Source organism: Scardinius erythrophthalmus (assembly GCF_964197995.2).
Source record: "Scardinius erythrophthalmus genome assembly, chromosome: 19".
Taxonomy (NCBI): Eukaryota; Metazoa; Chordata; class Actinopteri; order Cypriniformes; family Leuciscidae; genus Scardinius; species Scardinius erythrophthalmus.
This window is the reverse complement of record NC_138239.1, coordinates 531,008-547,081: the sequence shown is the minus strand read 5'-3', so window position 1 is coordinate 547,081 and position 16,074 is coordinate 531,008. Positions and strand designations below refer to the sequence as shown.

At 50.7% G+C, this 16,074-nt stretch overlaps 1 protein-coding gene across 1 annotated transcript in view; it reads left to right on the top strand.

Moving 5' to 3' along the window:
- Nucleotides 1-7,819, top strand: part of pole2 (polymerase (DNA directed), epsilon 2) — a 41,878-nt gene extending 34,059 nt beyond the window's left edge. The window contains exons 18-19 of the mRNA XM_081347497.1: nt 7,449-7,516; nt 7,623-7,819. Coding sequence (XP_081203623.1) covers nt 7,449-7,516; nt 7,623-7,641 — 87 coding nt within the window. The 3' untranslated portion in view covers nt 7,642-7,819. The remainder of the gene's footprint in view (nt 1-7,448; nt 7,517-7,622) is intronic.
- The last annotated feature ends 8,255 nt before the right edge of the window (nt 7,820-16,074 follow it).

The following is a 16,074-nucleotide window of genomic DNA, read 5'->3' as shown; positions in this document are numbered from 1 at the left end:
GAGAGTGAGTGCGTGAGAGTGAGTGTGCGAGTGCTTGAGTGAGTGCGCGTGTGCTTGAGTGAGTGCGCGAGTGAGTGCGCGAGTGAGTGCGCGAGTGAGTGAGTGCGTGAGAGTGAGTGCGTGAGAGTGAGTGCTTGAGTGAGTGCTTGAGTGAGTGCGCGAGTGAGTGCGCGAGTGAGTGCGCTAGTGAGTGAGTGCGTGAGAGTGAGTGCGTGCGAGTGCTTGAGTGAGTGCGCGTGTGCTTGCGTGAGAGTGAGTGCGTGAGAGTGAGTGTGCGAGTGCTTGAGTGAGTGCGCGAGTGAGTGCGCGAGTGAGTGCGCGAGTGAGTGAGTGAGTGCGTGAGTGAGTGAGTGCGTGAGTGAGTGCGTGAGTGAGTGCGTGAGTGAGTGCGTGAGTGAGTGCGTGAGTGAGTGCGTGAGTGAGTGCGTGAGTGAGTGCGTGAGTGCGTGAGTGAGTGCGTGAGTGAGTGCGTGAGTGAGTGCGCGAGTGAGAGAGTGAGTGAGTGCGCGAGTGAGTGCGCGAGTGAGTGCGCGAGTGAGTGCGCGAGTGAGTGCGCGAGTGAGTGCGCTAGTGAGTGAGTGCGTGAGAGTGAGTGCGTGCGAGTGCTTGAGTGAGTGCGCGTGTGCTTGCGTGAGAGTGAGTGCGTGAGAGTGAGTGTGCGAGTGCTTGAGTGAGTGCGCGTGTGCTTGAGTGAGTGCGCGAGTGAGTGCGTGAGTGATTGAGTGCGTGAGTGAGTGCGTGCGCGAGTGAGTGCGTGCGCGAGTGAGTGCGTGAGTGAGTGCGTGAGTGAGTGCGTGAGTGAGTGCGTGAGTGAGTGCGCGAGTGAGAGAGTGAGTGTGCGAGTGCTTGAGTGAGTGCGCGTGTGCTTGAGTGAGTGCTTGAGTGAGTGCTTGAGTGAGTGCGCGAGTGAGTGCGCGAGTGAGTGCGCGAGGGAGTGCGCGAGGGAGTGAGTGCGCGAGGGAGTGAGTGCGCGAGGGAGTGAGTGCGCGAGGGAGTGAGTGCGCGAGGGAGTGAGTGCGCGAGTGAGTGAGTGAGTGAGTGCGTGCGTGCGTGAGTGCGCGAGTGAGTGCGTGCGCGAGTGAGTGCGTGCGCGAGTGAGTGCGTGCGCGAGTGAGTGAGTGAGTGCGCGAGTGAGAGAGTGAGTGAGTGCGTGAGTGAGTGCGCGAGTAAGTGAGTGTATGGGTTGAGATTTCGGTCAGAATTCTGCGCGCGCAAGATCACATTTTGAGCGTGCAAAAGGGCATTTCACACGCGCGTGAACTGAGTTTTGCGGAGAAATGTTCGTCTCGCAGATAAGAAAATATTGCGAGCGAACGAAAATCAATTTTGCATTTAAAATAAGTATTTGGATTTGCGCGGACGTTCTCTTTCGCGTGTGCAAAGTTTCACTTTCTTGCTCCTTTCATACCAGCCGTGAGCGCTCTCTAAGCGCAGACGGCTCGCTTGCTCAACACAACCCAGCGTTACAATATGCCATAATTCCAGCCAATCAGAGATGAGACTGCTAAATTCTGATTGGCTGGCTTGAAAACCAATCACAATACTCCCTGCATCACCGACTGCGGAAGAGAACTAGTGCAGTTGAGTAAAGTGAGTTGAGCATGCGTGCGTGCGTGCGTGCGTGCGTGAGTGAGTGAGTGCGTGAGAGTGCGCGTGAGTTAGTGCGTGAGTGAGTGCGTGCGTGCGTGAGAGTGCGTGCGTGAGAGTGCGTGCGTGAGTGCGTGCGTGAGTGCGTGCGTGAGTGAGTGCGTGAGTGCGTGCGTGAGAGTGCGTGCGTGTGAATGAGTGCGTGCGTGAGAGTGCGTGCGTGTGAATGAGTGCGTGAGTGAGTGCGTGCGTGTGAATGAGTGCGTGAGTGAGAGTGAGTGAGTGAGTGAGGGCGTGCGTGCGTGAGTGAGGGCGTGCGTGAGTGAGTGAGTGAGGGCGTGCGTGAGAGTGCGTGAGTGAGGGCGTGCGTGAGAGTGCGTGAGTGAGTGAGTGAGGGCGTGCGTGAGAGTGCGTGAGTGAGGGCGTGCGTGAGTGAGGGCGTGAGTGAGGGCGTGCGTGAGTGAGTGAGTGAGTGAGTGAGTGAGTGAGTGAGTGAGTGAGTGAGGGCGTGAGTGAGTGAGTGAGGGCGTGCGTGAGAGTGCGTGAGTGAGTGAGTGAGGGCGTGCGTGAGAGTGCGTGAGTGAGTGAGTGAGGGCGTGCGTGAGAGTGCGTGAGTGAGTGAGTGAGGGCGTGCGTGAGTGAGTGCGTGAGTGAGTGAGTGAGGGCGTGCGTGAGAGTGCGTGAGTGAGTGAGTGAGGGCGTGCGTGAGAGTGCGTGAGTGAGTGAGTGAGGGCGTGCGTGAGTGAGTGCGTGAGTGAGTGAGTGAGGGCGTGCGTGAGAGTGCGTGAGTGAGTGAGTGAGGGCGTGCGTGAGAGTGCGTGAGTGAGTGAGTGAGTGAGTGAGGGCGTGCGTGAGAGTGCGTGAGTGAGGGCGTGCGTGAGTGAGGGCGTGCGTGAGTGCGTGAGTGAGTGAGTGAAGGCGTGCGTGAGAGTGCGTGAGTGAGGGCGTGCGTGAGTGAGGGCGTGCGTGAGAGTGCGTGAGTGAGTGAGTGAGGGCGTGCGTGAGTGAGGGCGCGTGTGCTTGAGTGAGTGCGCGAGTGCTTGAGTGAGTGCTTGAGTGAGTGCGCGAGTGAGTGCGTGAGTGAGTGCGTGCGTGAGTGAGTGAGCGAGCGAGCGAGCGAGGGAGCGAGCGAGCGAGGGAGCGAGCGTGCGAGGGAGCGAGCGTGCGAGGGAGCGAGCGTGCGAGGGAGCGAGCGTGCGAGGGAGTGAGTGCGTGCGTGAGTGCGCGAGTGAGTGCGTGAGTGATTGACTGCGTGAGTGAGTGCGTGAGTGAGTGCGTGAGTGAGTGCCTGAGTGAGTGCGCGAGTGAGTGCGCGAGTGAGTGCGCGAGTGAGTGCGCGAGTGAGTGCGCGAGTGAGTGCGCTAGTGAGTGAGTGCGTGAGTGAGTGCGTGAGTGAGTGCGTGAGTGAGTGCGTGAGTGAGTGCGGGAGTGAGTGCGTGAGTGAGTGCCTGAGTGAGTGCGTGAGTGAGTGCTTGAGTGAGTGCGCGAGTGAGTGCGCTAGTGAGTGAGTGCGCGTGTGCTTGAGTGAGTGCGCGAGTGAGTGCGCGAGGGAGTGAGTGCGTGCGTGAGTGCGCGAGTGAGTGCGTGAGTGATTGAGTGCGTGAGTGAGTGCGTGCGCGAGTGAGTGAGTGCGCGAGTGAGTGAGTGCGTGAGTGAGTGCGTGAGTGAGTGCGTGAGTGAGTGCGTGAGTGAGTGCGCGAGTGAGTGCGCGAGTGAGTGCGCGAGTGAGTGCGCGAGTGAGTGCGCGAGTGAGTGCGCGAGTGAGTGCGCGAGTGAGTGCGCTAGTGAGTGAGTGCGTGAGAGTGAGTGCGTGCGAGTGCTTGAGTGAGTGCGCGTGTGCTTGAGTGAGTGCGCGAGTGCTTGAGTGAGTGCGCGAGTGCTTGAGTGAGTGCGCGAGTGCTTGAGTGAGTGCTTGAGTGAGTGCGCGAGTGAGTGCGCGAGTGAGTGCGCGAGTGAGTGCGCGAGTGAGTGCGCGAGTGAGTGCGCGAGAGTGCGCGAGTGAGTGCGCGAGTGAGTGAGTGAGTGAGTGCGTGAGTGAGTGAGCGAGCGAGCGAGGGAGCGAGCGAGCGAGGGAGCGAGCGTGCGAGGGAGTGAGCGTGCGAGGGAGTGAGCGTGCGAGGGAGTGAGTGCGCGAGTGTGAGTGCGTGAGAGTGAGTGTGCTAGTGCTTGCGTGAGAGTGAGTGCGTGAGAGTGAGTGTGCGAGTGCTTGAGTGAGTGCGCGTGTGCTTGAGTGAGTGCGCGTGTGCTTGAGTGAGTGCGCGTGTGCTTGAGTGAGTGCTTGAGTGAGTGCTTGAGTGAGTGCTTGAGTGAGTGCTTGAGTGAGTGCGCGAGTGAGTGCGCGAGTGAGTGCGCGAGTGAGTGCGTGAGGGAGTGAGTGCGCGAGGGAGTGAGTGCGCGAGGGAGTGAGTGCGCAAGGGAGTGAGTGCGCGAGGGAGTGAGTGCGCGAGGGAGTGAGTGCGCGAGGGAGTGAGTGCGCGAGTGCGTGCGTGAGTGCGCGAGTGAGTGCGTGAGTGATTGAGTGCGTGAGTGAGTGCGTGCGCGAGTGAGTGCGTGCGCGAGTGAGTGAGTGAGTGCGTGAGTGAGTGCGTGAGTGAGTGCGCGAGTGAGAGAGTGAGTGTGCGAGTGCTTGAGTGAGTGCGCGTGTGCTTGAGTGAGTGCTTGAGTGAGTGCGCGAGGGAGTGAGTGCGCGAGGGAGTGAGTGCGCGAGGGAGTGAGTGCGCGAGGGAGTGAGTGCGCGAGGGAGTGAGTGCGCGAGGGAGTGAGTGCGCGAGGGAGTGAGTGCGCGAGGGAGTGAGTGCGCGAGGGAGTGAGTGCGCGAGGGAGTGAGTGCGCGAGGGAGTGAGTGCGCGAGGGAGTGAGTGCGCGAGTGAGTGAGTGAGTGAGTGCGTGCGTGCGTGAGTGCGCGAGTGAGTGCGTGCGCGAGTGAGTGCGTGCGCGAGTGAGTGCGTGCGCGAGTGAGTGCGTGCGCGAGTGAGTGCGCGAGTGAGAGAGTGAGTGAGTGCGTGAGTGAGTGCGCGAGTAAGTGAGTGTATGGGTTGAGATTTCGGTCAGAATTCTGCGCGCGCAAGATCACATTTTGAGCGTGCAAAAGGGCATTTCACACGCGCGTGAACTGAGTTTTGCGGAGAAATGTTCGTCTCGCAGATAAGAAAATATTGCGAGCGAACGAAAATCAATTTTGCATTTAAAATAAGTATTTGGATTTGCGCGGACGTTCTCTTTCGCGTGTGCAAAGTTTCACTTTCTTGCTCCTTTCATACCAGCCGTGAGCGCTCTCTAAGCGCAGACGGCTCGCTTGCTCAACACAACCCAGCGTTACAATATGCCATAATTCCAGCCAATCAGAGATGAGACTGCTAAATTCTGATTGGCTGGCTTGAAAACCAATCACAATACTCCCTGCATCACCGACTGCGGAAGAGAACTAGTGCAGTTGAGTAAAGTGAGTTGAGCATGCGTGCGTGCGTGCGTGAGTGAGTGAGTGCGTGAGAGTGCGCGTGAGTTAGTGCGTGAGTGAGTGCGTGCGTGCGTGAGAGTGCGTGCGTGAGTGCGTGCGTGAGTGCGTGCGTGAGTGAGTGCGTGCGTGCGTGCGTGAGAGTGCGTGCGTGTGAATGAGTGCGTGAGTGCGTGCGTGAGAGTGCGTGCGTGTGAATGAGTGCGTGAGTGAGTGCGTGCGTGAGAGTGCGTGCGTGTGAATGAGTGCGTGAGTGAGAGTGAGTGAGTGAGGGCGTGCGTGAGAGTGCGTGAGTGAGGGCGTGCGTGAGTGAGTGAGTGAGGGCGTGCGTGAGAGTGCGTGAGTGAGTGAGGGCGTGAGTGAGGGCGTGCGTGAGAGTGCGTGAGTGAGTGAGTGAGTGAGTGAGTGAGTGCGTGCGCGAGTGAGTGCGCGAGTGAGAGAGTGAGTGAGTGCGTGAGTGAGTGCGCGAGTAAGTGAGTGTATGGGTTGAGATTTCGGTCAGAATTCTGCGCGCGCAAGATCACATTTTGAGCGTGCAAAAGGGCATTTCACACGCGCGTGAACTGAGTTTTGCGGAGAAATGTTCGTCTCGCAGATAAGAAAATATTGCGAGCGAACGAAAATCAATTTTGCATTTAAAATAAGTATTTGGATTTGCGCGGACGTTCTCTTTCGCGTGTGCAAAGTTTCACTTTCTTGCTCCTTTCATACCAGCCGTGAGCGCTCTCTAAGCGCAGACGGCTCGCTTGCTCAACACAACCCAGCGTTACAATATGCCATAATTCCAGCCAATCAGAGATGAGACTGCTAAATTCTGATTGGCTGGCTTGAAAACCAATCACAATACTCCCTGCATCACCGACTGCGGAAGAGAACTAGTGCAGTTGAGTAAAGTGAGTTGAGCGTGCGTGCGTGCGTGCGTGCGTGAGTGAGTGAGTGCGTGAGAGTGCGCGTGAGTTAGTGCGTAAGTGAGTGCGTGCGTGCGTGAGAGTGCGTGCGTGAGAGTGCGTGCGTGAGTGCGTGCGTGAGTGCGTGCGTGAGTGAGTGCGTGCGTGCGTGCGTGAGAGTGCGTGCGTGTGAATGAGTGCGTGAGTGCGTGCGTGAGAGTGCGTGCGTGTGAATGAGTGCGTGAGTGAGTGCGTGAGAGTGCGTGCGTGTGAATGAGTGCGTGAGTGAGAGTGAGTGAGTGAGTGAGGGCGTGCGTGAGAGTGCGTGAGTGAGGGCGTGCGTGAGTGAGTGAGTGAGGGCGTGCGTGAGAGTGCGTGAGTGAGTGAGGGCGTGCGTGAGAGTGCGTGAGTGAGTGAGTGAGGGCGTGCGTGAGAGTGCGTGAGTGAGGGCGTGCGTGAGAGTGCGTGAGTGCGTGAGTGCGTGAGTGAGTGAGTGAGTGAGTGAGTGAGGGCGTGAGTGAGTGAGTGAGGGCGTGCGTGAGAGTGCGTGAGTGAGTGAGTGAGGGCGTGCGTGAGAGTGCGTGAGTGAGTGAGTGAGGGCGTGCGTGAGAGTGCGTGAGTGAGTGAGTGAGGGCGTGCGTGAGTGAGTGCGTGAGTGAGTGAGTGAGGGCGTGAGTGAGTGAGTGAGGGCGTGCGTGAGAGTGCGTGAGTGAGTGAGTGAGTGAGTGAGTGAGGGCGTGCGTGAGAGTGCGTGAGTGAGGGCGTGAGTGAGTGAGTGAGGGCGTGCGTGAGAGTGCGTGAGTGAGTGAGTGAGGGCGTGCGTGAGAGTGCGTGAGTGAGTGAGTGAGGGCGTGCGTGAGTGAGTGCGTGAGTGAGTGAGTGAGGGCGTGCGTGAGAGTGCGTGAGTGAGTGAGTGAGGGCGTGCGTGAGAGTGCGTGAGTGAGTGAGTGAGTGAGTGAGTGAGGGCGTGCGTGAGAGTGCGTGAGTGAGTGAGGGCGTGCGTGAGTGAGTGAGTGAGGGCGTGCGTGAGAGTGCGTGAGTGAGGGCGTGCGTGAGTGAGGGCGTGCGTGAGAGTGCGTGAGTGAGTGAGTGAGGGCGTGCGTGAGTGAGGGCGTGCGTGAGAGTGCGTGAGTGAGTGAGTGAGTGAGTGCGTGCGTGAGTGCGTGAGTGAGTGCGTGAGTGAGTGAGTGAGGGCGTGCGTGAGAGTGAGTGAGTGAGGGCGTGCGTGAGAGTGAGTGAGTGAGTGCGTGCGTGAGTGTGAGAGTGAGTGAGTGAGGGCGTGCGTGAGAGTGCGTGAGTGAGTGAGTGAGGGCGTGTGTGAGTGCGTGAGTGAGTGCGTGAGTGAGTGAGTGAGGGCGTGCGTGAGAGTGAGTGAGTGAGGGCGTGCGTGAGTGAGTGCGTGCGTGCGTGCGTGCGTGCGTGAGTGAGTGAGAGAGTGTGTGTGAGATGTTTAGTATGGCTGGACTGATCAGTGATTCAGTGTGTTCGATGTAAAACCTGTTGATGTCTTACTCTTTCAGGGTTCTTTTCCGAAAAGTGGATTCTCCTTTAAAGTTTACTATCCGTCCAATAGAACAGTGGAGGACAGGTATGATTATTGATAAAGCCATCAACACCCTCTCCATTAACATTTCCTCTTTTAAAAAGACTGCTTTTAAAATAAACCCTCTTATTTGTCATTGTTCCCTTCACAGCAAATTGCAAGGGCTTTAAACCAGAAGAAACCATGGAATATCACTCAGATGTGCTTCTTGTTTTTAATTTAGTTATTTCCATTGCAGTCTTTAAAATATAGATTTCTTTTTAGACTCTGTTACAACAATTTCATATGGTTATTGTTTGATTTGATTGTGTTGATGCACTTTTAAAGTAAATAAATAGACAAAATGTAGTTGTGGGATTCATTACAGGCTTGTTTCTTCAACATGGATAAAGATGATCTATGCACATGTGGATCATGTCTTAGTTTGTTCATAATCACACATACAGTATCTAGTACAGATGAAGTCAAGTCAAGTCATCTTCATTTATATAGCGCTTTTAACAATGTAGATTTTCTCAAAGCAGCTTTACAGAGATAAGCGTATAATTTAAGGTAACAGAGATTGTTTCGGCTTTACAGCAGAGTTAAGTTATTTCCATCTAAAGTTAGTTTTGATTGATTTGCTTCCGTCGCAATGATCATTTGTTATTAAATTAGGGGCCGCTAAGACGACACCATTCTCTCTACACAGACTTTAAACGCGAACCTGTGAGAAACGCTGATGGCGGTCACATGCGCATTTAGAATGGGTTCTATAGTTATGTGCGTTAGAATATACGCAGGTTTGGAATTCCCTACAAGCCAAGCCTAAACAAAATACTTGTCTTTCCTTATAAATTTTGATAAGGAATTTTATTTTATTTGTTGCTTTGGGGTAGGACCGCGAGACGAATTTTCCCGCCAACGCCTTATCTGTAGAGTGGTAGTGGGATCCTCCATAGGGAGAGACTAGTTGGCACTTCAGCACTGCGTTGTCATCGGTCCAGGCGAAGGTCCTTCATCAGATCTGGATACGGCCTGGATCCGGCAGGCTGCAGGAAAAACCTTGGGATAAACACAGACACTAAAATTAGCGTAGATGCCATTCTTCTCATGATGTAACGAGTACATCAGGATTTTTGGGAAGTGTTCCCGGTTCCGGCTGACCTAATCTATGCAGCATAACATTAAATTATAAAAGTCTATAATGTATTATGTGAAAGCTAGGTCAAAGAGATGTGTCTTTAATCTGGCTTTGAACTGACAGAGTGTGTCTGCTTCCCGGACAATGGTAGGAAGACTGTTCCAGAGTTTTGGTGCTAAATAGGAAAAGGATCTGCCGCCAGCAGTGGATTTTGATATTCTAGGTATAATCAACTGGCCGGAATTTTGAGATCGCAATAGACGTGACGGACTATAATGCGTTAAGAGCTCGCTCAAGTACTGCGGAGCTAACCCATTCAGTGCTTTGTAAGTAATCAGCAATATTTTAAAATTTATACAATGTTTAATAGGGAGCCAATGCAGTTTTGACAGAACCGGGCTAATATGGTCATACTTCCTGGTTCTGGTAAGAACTCGAGCTGCTGCGTTTTGAACCAGCTGTAGTTTGTTTATTAAGCGTGCAGGGCAACCACCCAGTAGAGCATTACAATAATCTAGCCTTGAGCTCATGAACGCATGGACTAATTGTTCCGCATTTGTCAATGAGAGCATATGACGTAATTTAGATATATTTTTAAGATGGAAAAATGCAGTTTTACAGATACTAGACACGTGACTTTCAAATGAAAGATTGGTATCAAAGTCTTGAGAGCATTTAAACATGAATCATATTGTAGACACTAAACAAATTTTGCAATTACGTTAAAAATTAAGTATAGAAATCACAACTAAGTATGGCGAATATATTTTAAACTGTGTACCGCAAGTACAGTATTGTATTGAATATTGTATAGTATTGGATGTCTGTATATTCAGCACTTTCACATCTTAAACATACAGCAGTCCAACTGCAAAAGGTCAAAGAAAACTAAAAGAAAAGCATGTTACACTCAGAATCAGAGTCGGTGAGAGATTCCTTCTGCCTCAGCATCACGTCTTCACGTTGGTCCAGCCTGAGTCAAGCCAGCTTAATTTCTACAGCGCTTTATACAGTACATTGTTTTAAAGCAGCTTTACAGTGATAACAGGAAAATTATTAAATGAAGCACACAGAGTTCAGTTCAGCTCTAAAGACAGTAGAGTGATTGTTCAGCTGAAGTCAGTTCAGTGTTTATGCAGTTCCTGTGTAAAGATCATCAGTTATTAAATTAGTTCCTTTCATCTATACAGTAGCTCTGGAGAAAACAGATATGTCGTTGTCCAGCTCAGATCAATAATATTGCTGAATATTCTTCAATACTGTGCAGGACTTTGTCTACATCACAGGTCGTCTCTTGCCAGACAATGGGAAAAACCCTCTGGCGTGCCGATCCAGCCTTGACAACACTGTCCACACTTTGCTCTTCCTCATCCTCTTCCTCTCAGATTGTTGGTATCATCATTCACTGCACCGTGTCACCTGTGCTCTGAACTGGCTTGTATTATGTTCAGTAATACAGTTTTACAAAGAGTGCATGAGATTTGCAAACACTGTAACTGCCTAAGCTTGTTTTAAAGAAAGAGTGATTTATTCGACAAATTGACTTGGGTTATTGAGAATTTGGTTCAGAGAATGGGGTTAAGTGTCTTAGCAATTGTGATTTAAAAAAAAAAAAAAATTGTAATTCATTGTAAAACTGCAATCACACTTCGAATCAGTTGATTGCTCTGTCATCCAACGTCTCAGCACTTATTGTCAGCATCTGTGCTGTGTAACGAGGACGTTTTTACACTAAAGTTTGTTTCGACATTGCACAATGTCACGGCTCAAGATCTTGAACGTGATGCTTATCCTATGTGGATTTAGTGTGCGTTAAGGCTACAGTTTTGCACATGTTCTTCCTGTCGCCTGCACACGCTCTCAGGAGTGGGGATTGAGACGGGCCCCAAACCTCAGAGAATCTACAACATCGTCATCTGCTGGCTGAGAACATTTACAACAGCCAGAAACCCTGAAAATGCATAATTTTTCAGCTCAAAATTTGTGAAACGGAGGATATTTTTAAGTTTATAAGCTTTAAAAAAAAAAAGTAAATAAAAATAATCACCCTCTCTGTAAACACCAGTACCAAACCACAAAACATATAAAAACTACAAAAATGACTGTAGTGAAAGTAGAAATAATTCTTATGCAACTCTTATAAAAAGAATAGATATCTATAAAAGAAAGCGTGGCTTCATTTGTCGTTATTTTCTGAGAACAATACAAGCCGTGACGTTGGTTTTTATTGGAAATTAAATGAATATTTGACTTTTTATTTTTCTATCACCCCTTTATAAAACAATCATTTTTTATAAAGGAGTAAACAAGAAAACATGAGTTTCCATGAAAACATTTTATTAGCACTTTGTACCAAATAATGCAAGTAAACTTTGCCAATTCAACATCTCCTGCAATGCCTTGGACTGCAAATGATCTTATAAAAAAAAAAAACACTGCTTACGTTCAAGTTTGTCCACTGTCTGAAATACAGTGAATCATCATCATCTGGGTAAAATCCCAAGTTTTTGTATCTTACAAAGTAAGAATGTATCTTTGAAGACGACAAATGAATGAAGCACTAATTTAAAACAGCTCTATTCAGCAGGAATGTGTCGTCACTAAGAGTTAATTTGTAAATAATAGCTTCATCTATTCTGTGTCTGAAGTTCATTAAAACTTTAGCCAATAGATCCTAATTAAAATTGCCGTTGATGCAAGATGATAAGATCTGATTCTAGAGTTAACACTTAATATTTCTGTTATACGTCTACAATCATTCACAAAGTTGTACACAAAGGAATGAGCATGTTCAGGCTTTAAGTGTCTATGCCAATACGATTTGCTGTATTTTTTGCTGCAAACCAATAAAATTAGGTGTAGGTGAATATGTCACCCCGCCCCGTCGTCCAGACTGCACTCTGGAGTACTAGTAGGTTTTTGCCATGCTGGAGCTGAAGCTGGAGCCGGCTCTAGTACCCATCATTAATATTTAGCACAGATGCCATTCAAAGCAGAGTTGTGTGATATGAGAGGTTCTTACGGTTCCAGCAGAACTGAATAACCATCTTCCACCATAACCATGAACAATTAGGTATTAATTAGATATATGCTTGATTAAATAAATAGGTCTTTAGTCTCGACTTCAGTCTCTGCATAGATGGCCGCCACCGCACCCGCATCTCCAGTCCCCGTCCTGTGTCCAGAGAGGCCTGCAGTCCCCGAGCTTGCTCCAGAGTCCACAGCTCTGCCCAAGTACATTTTTGGGGAGTCTCCAGATCTGCCTGCTCCGCACTGGTCTCCCGATCTGCCTGCTCCGCCCTGGTCTCCCGATCTACCTGCTCCGTCCTGGTCTCCCGATCTGCCTGTTCCACCCTGATCTCCCGATCTACCTGCTCCGCCCTGGTCTCCCGATCTGCCTGTTCCGCACTGGTCTCCCGATCTGCCTGCTCCACCCTGATCTCCCGATCTGCCTGTTCCGCACTGGTCTCCCGATCTGCCTGTTCCGCCCTGATCTCCCGATCTGCCTGGTCTCCCGATCTGCCTGCTCCACCCTGATCTCCTGATCTGCCTGGTCTCCCGATCTGTCTGTTCCACCCTGATCTCCCGATCTACCTGCTCCGCCCTGGTCTCCCGATCTGCCTGTTCCGCACTGGTCTCCCGATCTGCCTGCTCCACCCTGATCTCCTGATCTGCCTGGTCTCCCGATCTGCCTGTTCCACCCTGATCTCCCGATCTACCTGCTCCGCCCTGGTCTCCCGATCTGCCTGTTCCGCACTGGTCTCCCGATCTGCCTGCTCCACCCTGATCTCCTGATCTGCCTGTTCCGCACTGGTCTCCCGATCTGCCTGCTCCACCCTGGTCTCCCGATCTGCCTGTTCCGCCCTGGTCTCCCGATCTGCCTGTTCCGCCCTGGTCTCCCTATCTGCCTGTTCCGCCCTGGTCTCCCGATCTGCCTGCTCCACCCTGATCTCCTGATCTGCCTGTTCCGCACTGGTCTCCCGATCTGCCTGCTCCACCCTGATCTCCTGATCTGCCTGTTCCGCCCTGGTCTCCCGATCTGCCTGTTCCGCCCTGGTCTCCCTATCTGCCTGTTCCGCCCTGGTCTCCCTATCTGCCTGTTCCGCCCTGGTCTCCCGATCTGCCTGTTCCGCCCTGGTCTCCCGATCTGCCTGTTCCGCCCTGGTCTCCCGATCTGCCTGTTCCGCCCTGGTCTCCCTATCTGCCTGTTCCGCCCTGGTCTCCCGATCTGCCTGTTCCGCCCTGGTCTCCCGATCTGCCTGTTCCGCCCTGGTCTCCCGATCTGCCTGTTCCGCCCTGGTCTCCCGATCTGCCTGTTCCGCCCTGGTCTCCCGATCTGCCTGTTCCGCCCTGGTCTCCCGATCTGCCTGTTCCGCCCTGGTCTCCCGATCTGCTAGCTCCACCCTGGTCTCCCGATCTGCCTGTTCCACCCTGATCTCCCGATCTGCCTGCTCCATCCTGATCTCCCGATCTGCCTGTTCCGCACTGGTCTCCCGATCTGCCTGCTCCAACCTGATCTCCCGATCTGCCTGCTCCATCCTGATCTCCCAATCTGCCTGCTCCACCCTGGTCTCCCGATCTGCCTGCTCCAACCTGATCACCCGACCTGCCTGGTCTCCCGATCTGCCTGCTCCACCCTGGTCTCCCGATCTGCCTGCTCCACCCTGGTCTCCCGATCTGCCTGTTCCGCCCTGGTCTCCCGATCTGCCTGTTCCACCCTGGTCTCCCGATCTGCCTGCTCCACCCTGATCTCCCGATCTACCTGCTCCATCCTGATCTCCCAATCTGCCTGTTCCGCACTGGTCTCCCGATCTGCCTGCTCCAACCTGATCTCCCGATCTGCCTGGTCTCCCGATCTGCCTGCTCCACCCTGGTCTCCCGATCTGCCTGTTCCGCCCTGGTCTCCCGATCTGCCTGTTCCACCCTGGTCTCCCGATCTGCCTGCTCCACCCTGATCTCCCGATCTGCCTGGTCTCCCGATCTGCCTGCTCCACCCTGGTCTCCCGATCTGCCTGTTCCGCCCTGGTCTCTTCGATTTGCCGGCTTCACCCTGGTCTCCCGATCTGCTGGCTCCACCCTGGTCTCCCGATCTGCCTGCTCCACCCTGGTCTCCCGATCTGCTGGCTCTACCCTGGTCTCCCGATCTGCCTGCTCCACCCTGGTCTCCCGATCTGCCTGCTCCACCCTGATCTCCCGATCTGCTGGCTCCGCCCTGGTCTCCCGATCTGCTGGCTCCACCCTGGTCTCCCGATCTGCTGGCTCTACCCTGGTCTCCCGATCTGCCTGCTCCACCCTGGTCTCCCGATCTGCCTGCTCCACCCTGATCTCCCGATCTGCTGGCTCCGCCCTGGTCTCCCGATCTGCAGGCTCCACCCTGGTCTCCCGATCTGCTGGCTCCACCCTGGAGGCTTCCCGTCATTAATCCTCAGACACTCTAAGCCAGCCTCCAGGGCGCCAATTCGATATCCTGTCTTCTGTCTTTCTTCAGAAAAGAGATGGTATTCATCCCTCCTGGATGCTCTTCTCTCTTGTAATATGGCACATAGTCTTAGAGCTCAAACATGAATTGGGGCTCAGGTTAGGAAGCAGACAGACTGGCTAAACCGACCGTCTGCTAGCTGTCTCACGTCACCAAGGTCAGATAAATCCCATCACATATAGCCTCTTTCACCTAGATATCATATAGAGACTGTGTCTGTTCCCCGAATTAGGAAATAGAAAAAACTTCCAAAAAAATTTAAGGTTAAAAATTTAATTGATGTTCAACAAATAAAAACAGATATAATACAAATGAGCAAATGATAAAGCTTGGGTTGCTGAATATTCGATCCCTTACTTCAAAAGCACTTATTGTTAAAGATATGATCACAGACTATAACCTAGATGTGCTGTGTTTGACAGAAACCTGACTAAAACCAAACGATTACATTACTTTAAATGAGTCCACCCCGCAAGAAAACTGTTATAAAATGAACCACGTCTGAAAGGCAAAGGGGTGTTGCTGTAATTTATAGTAATATTTTCAAAATTACTAAGAAGTCTAGTTTCAAATATAATTCTTTTGATGTTTTGACAGGCCACCAGGGCACCATAAAGATTTTATCAAAGAATTTCCTGACTTTCTATCAGAGTTAGTACTGGCTGCAGATAAAGTCCTAATTGTTGGTGATTTTAAAATACATGTAGATAACGAAAAAGATGCATTGGAATTGGCATTTAAAGACATTCTTAACTGTATTGGAGTTAGACGACATGTGTCAGGACCTACTCATTCTCGTAATCATACTCTAGATCTAATATTATCACATGGAATAGATGTTGATGCCGTTGGAATTCTGCAGCAGAGCGATGACATCTCAGATCATTATCTAGTCTCATATAAACTTCATTTAGCCAAGGCTGCAAAGCAGACTCCGTGTTACAAATATGTTAGACCTATCACTTCTGCCACTAAAGATTGCTTTATTAATAATCTTCCTGATCAGTTTCATCATCTCAGCATCCCAGATAGCTTAGAAGAACTCGATATTGTGACATAAACTTTTAACTCTCTCTTTTTCAACACTTTAGACACAGTTGCTCCGTTGCGCTTAAAGAAGATTAAAGAAAATAGTCCAACGCCGTGGTACAACGAGCACACTCGGGCCCTTAAGAGAGCAGCCAGAGAGATGGAGCGCAACTGGAAGAAAAACAAAACTAGAGGTATTTTGCATTTCATGGAAAGAGAGCTCAATTACTTACAGAGAGGCTTTAACCCTCATACCCTATTCACATAACAGCCCTTAATTGTTTGTTCGTGGACAAATGTGGGCACAGAGGTCTCAGGTGTGATACAATTTTTCATTTATTATAAATGTTATATCACTGTCTTCGATAAAATTTATTCTATCCATTTATGGTGTTTTTTTTTATTTTGGGGGTATTTTTGAATTTATTTACCTCTAAAATACCACATTTTCTTTGTAAATTATGCTTATTTTTATGTTATTTTTTAATATTTATTTAACTACATTAAAAATATCATTCCACTAAGTTCTGAGAGTTAAAACCTAAAGATGAAGTGTTTTTGCTGTCATCTGGTGTCTTATATTGGTATTAAATTAAGAAAAAAACAATAATATCAATAGCCACTAGATGGCTATAGTACTCAATGGCTGCATATAGGCTGTGAACTCTATGTGCATATAACTCTATGAACCACTATATCAAATTAATTTAACCTCTTAAGTTTTTGACTATCACAAGTTAAAATTGTAATTTAAAAAAATATATCTGTGTTAGGTGAGACAAAGATGCCAAAATATGCTTAGATAAATATGACAGTAGCACTTTGATCTGACTCTGAAGTGTGCCTGAGTGTGTGCGTGAGGGTGATGAGCCAGGTGGATGATTGGATCATACCAAAAAACATGGGCTCATTCAATTCTTTGTTTTTGTATGTGTGAGTTTTTATTTGAAAAAAAAAAAAAAAAAAAAAAAA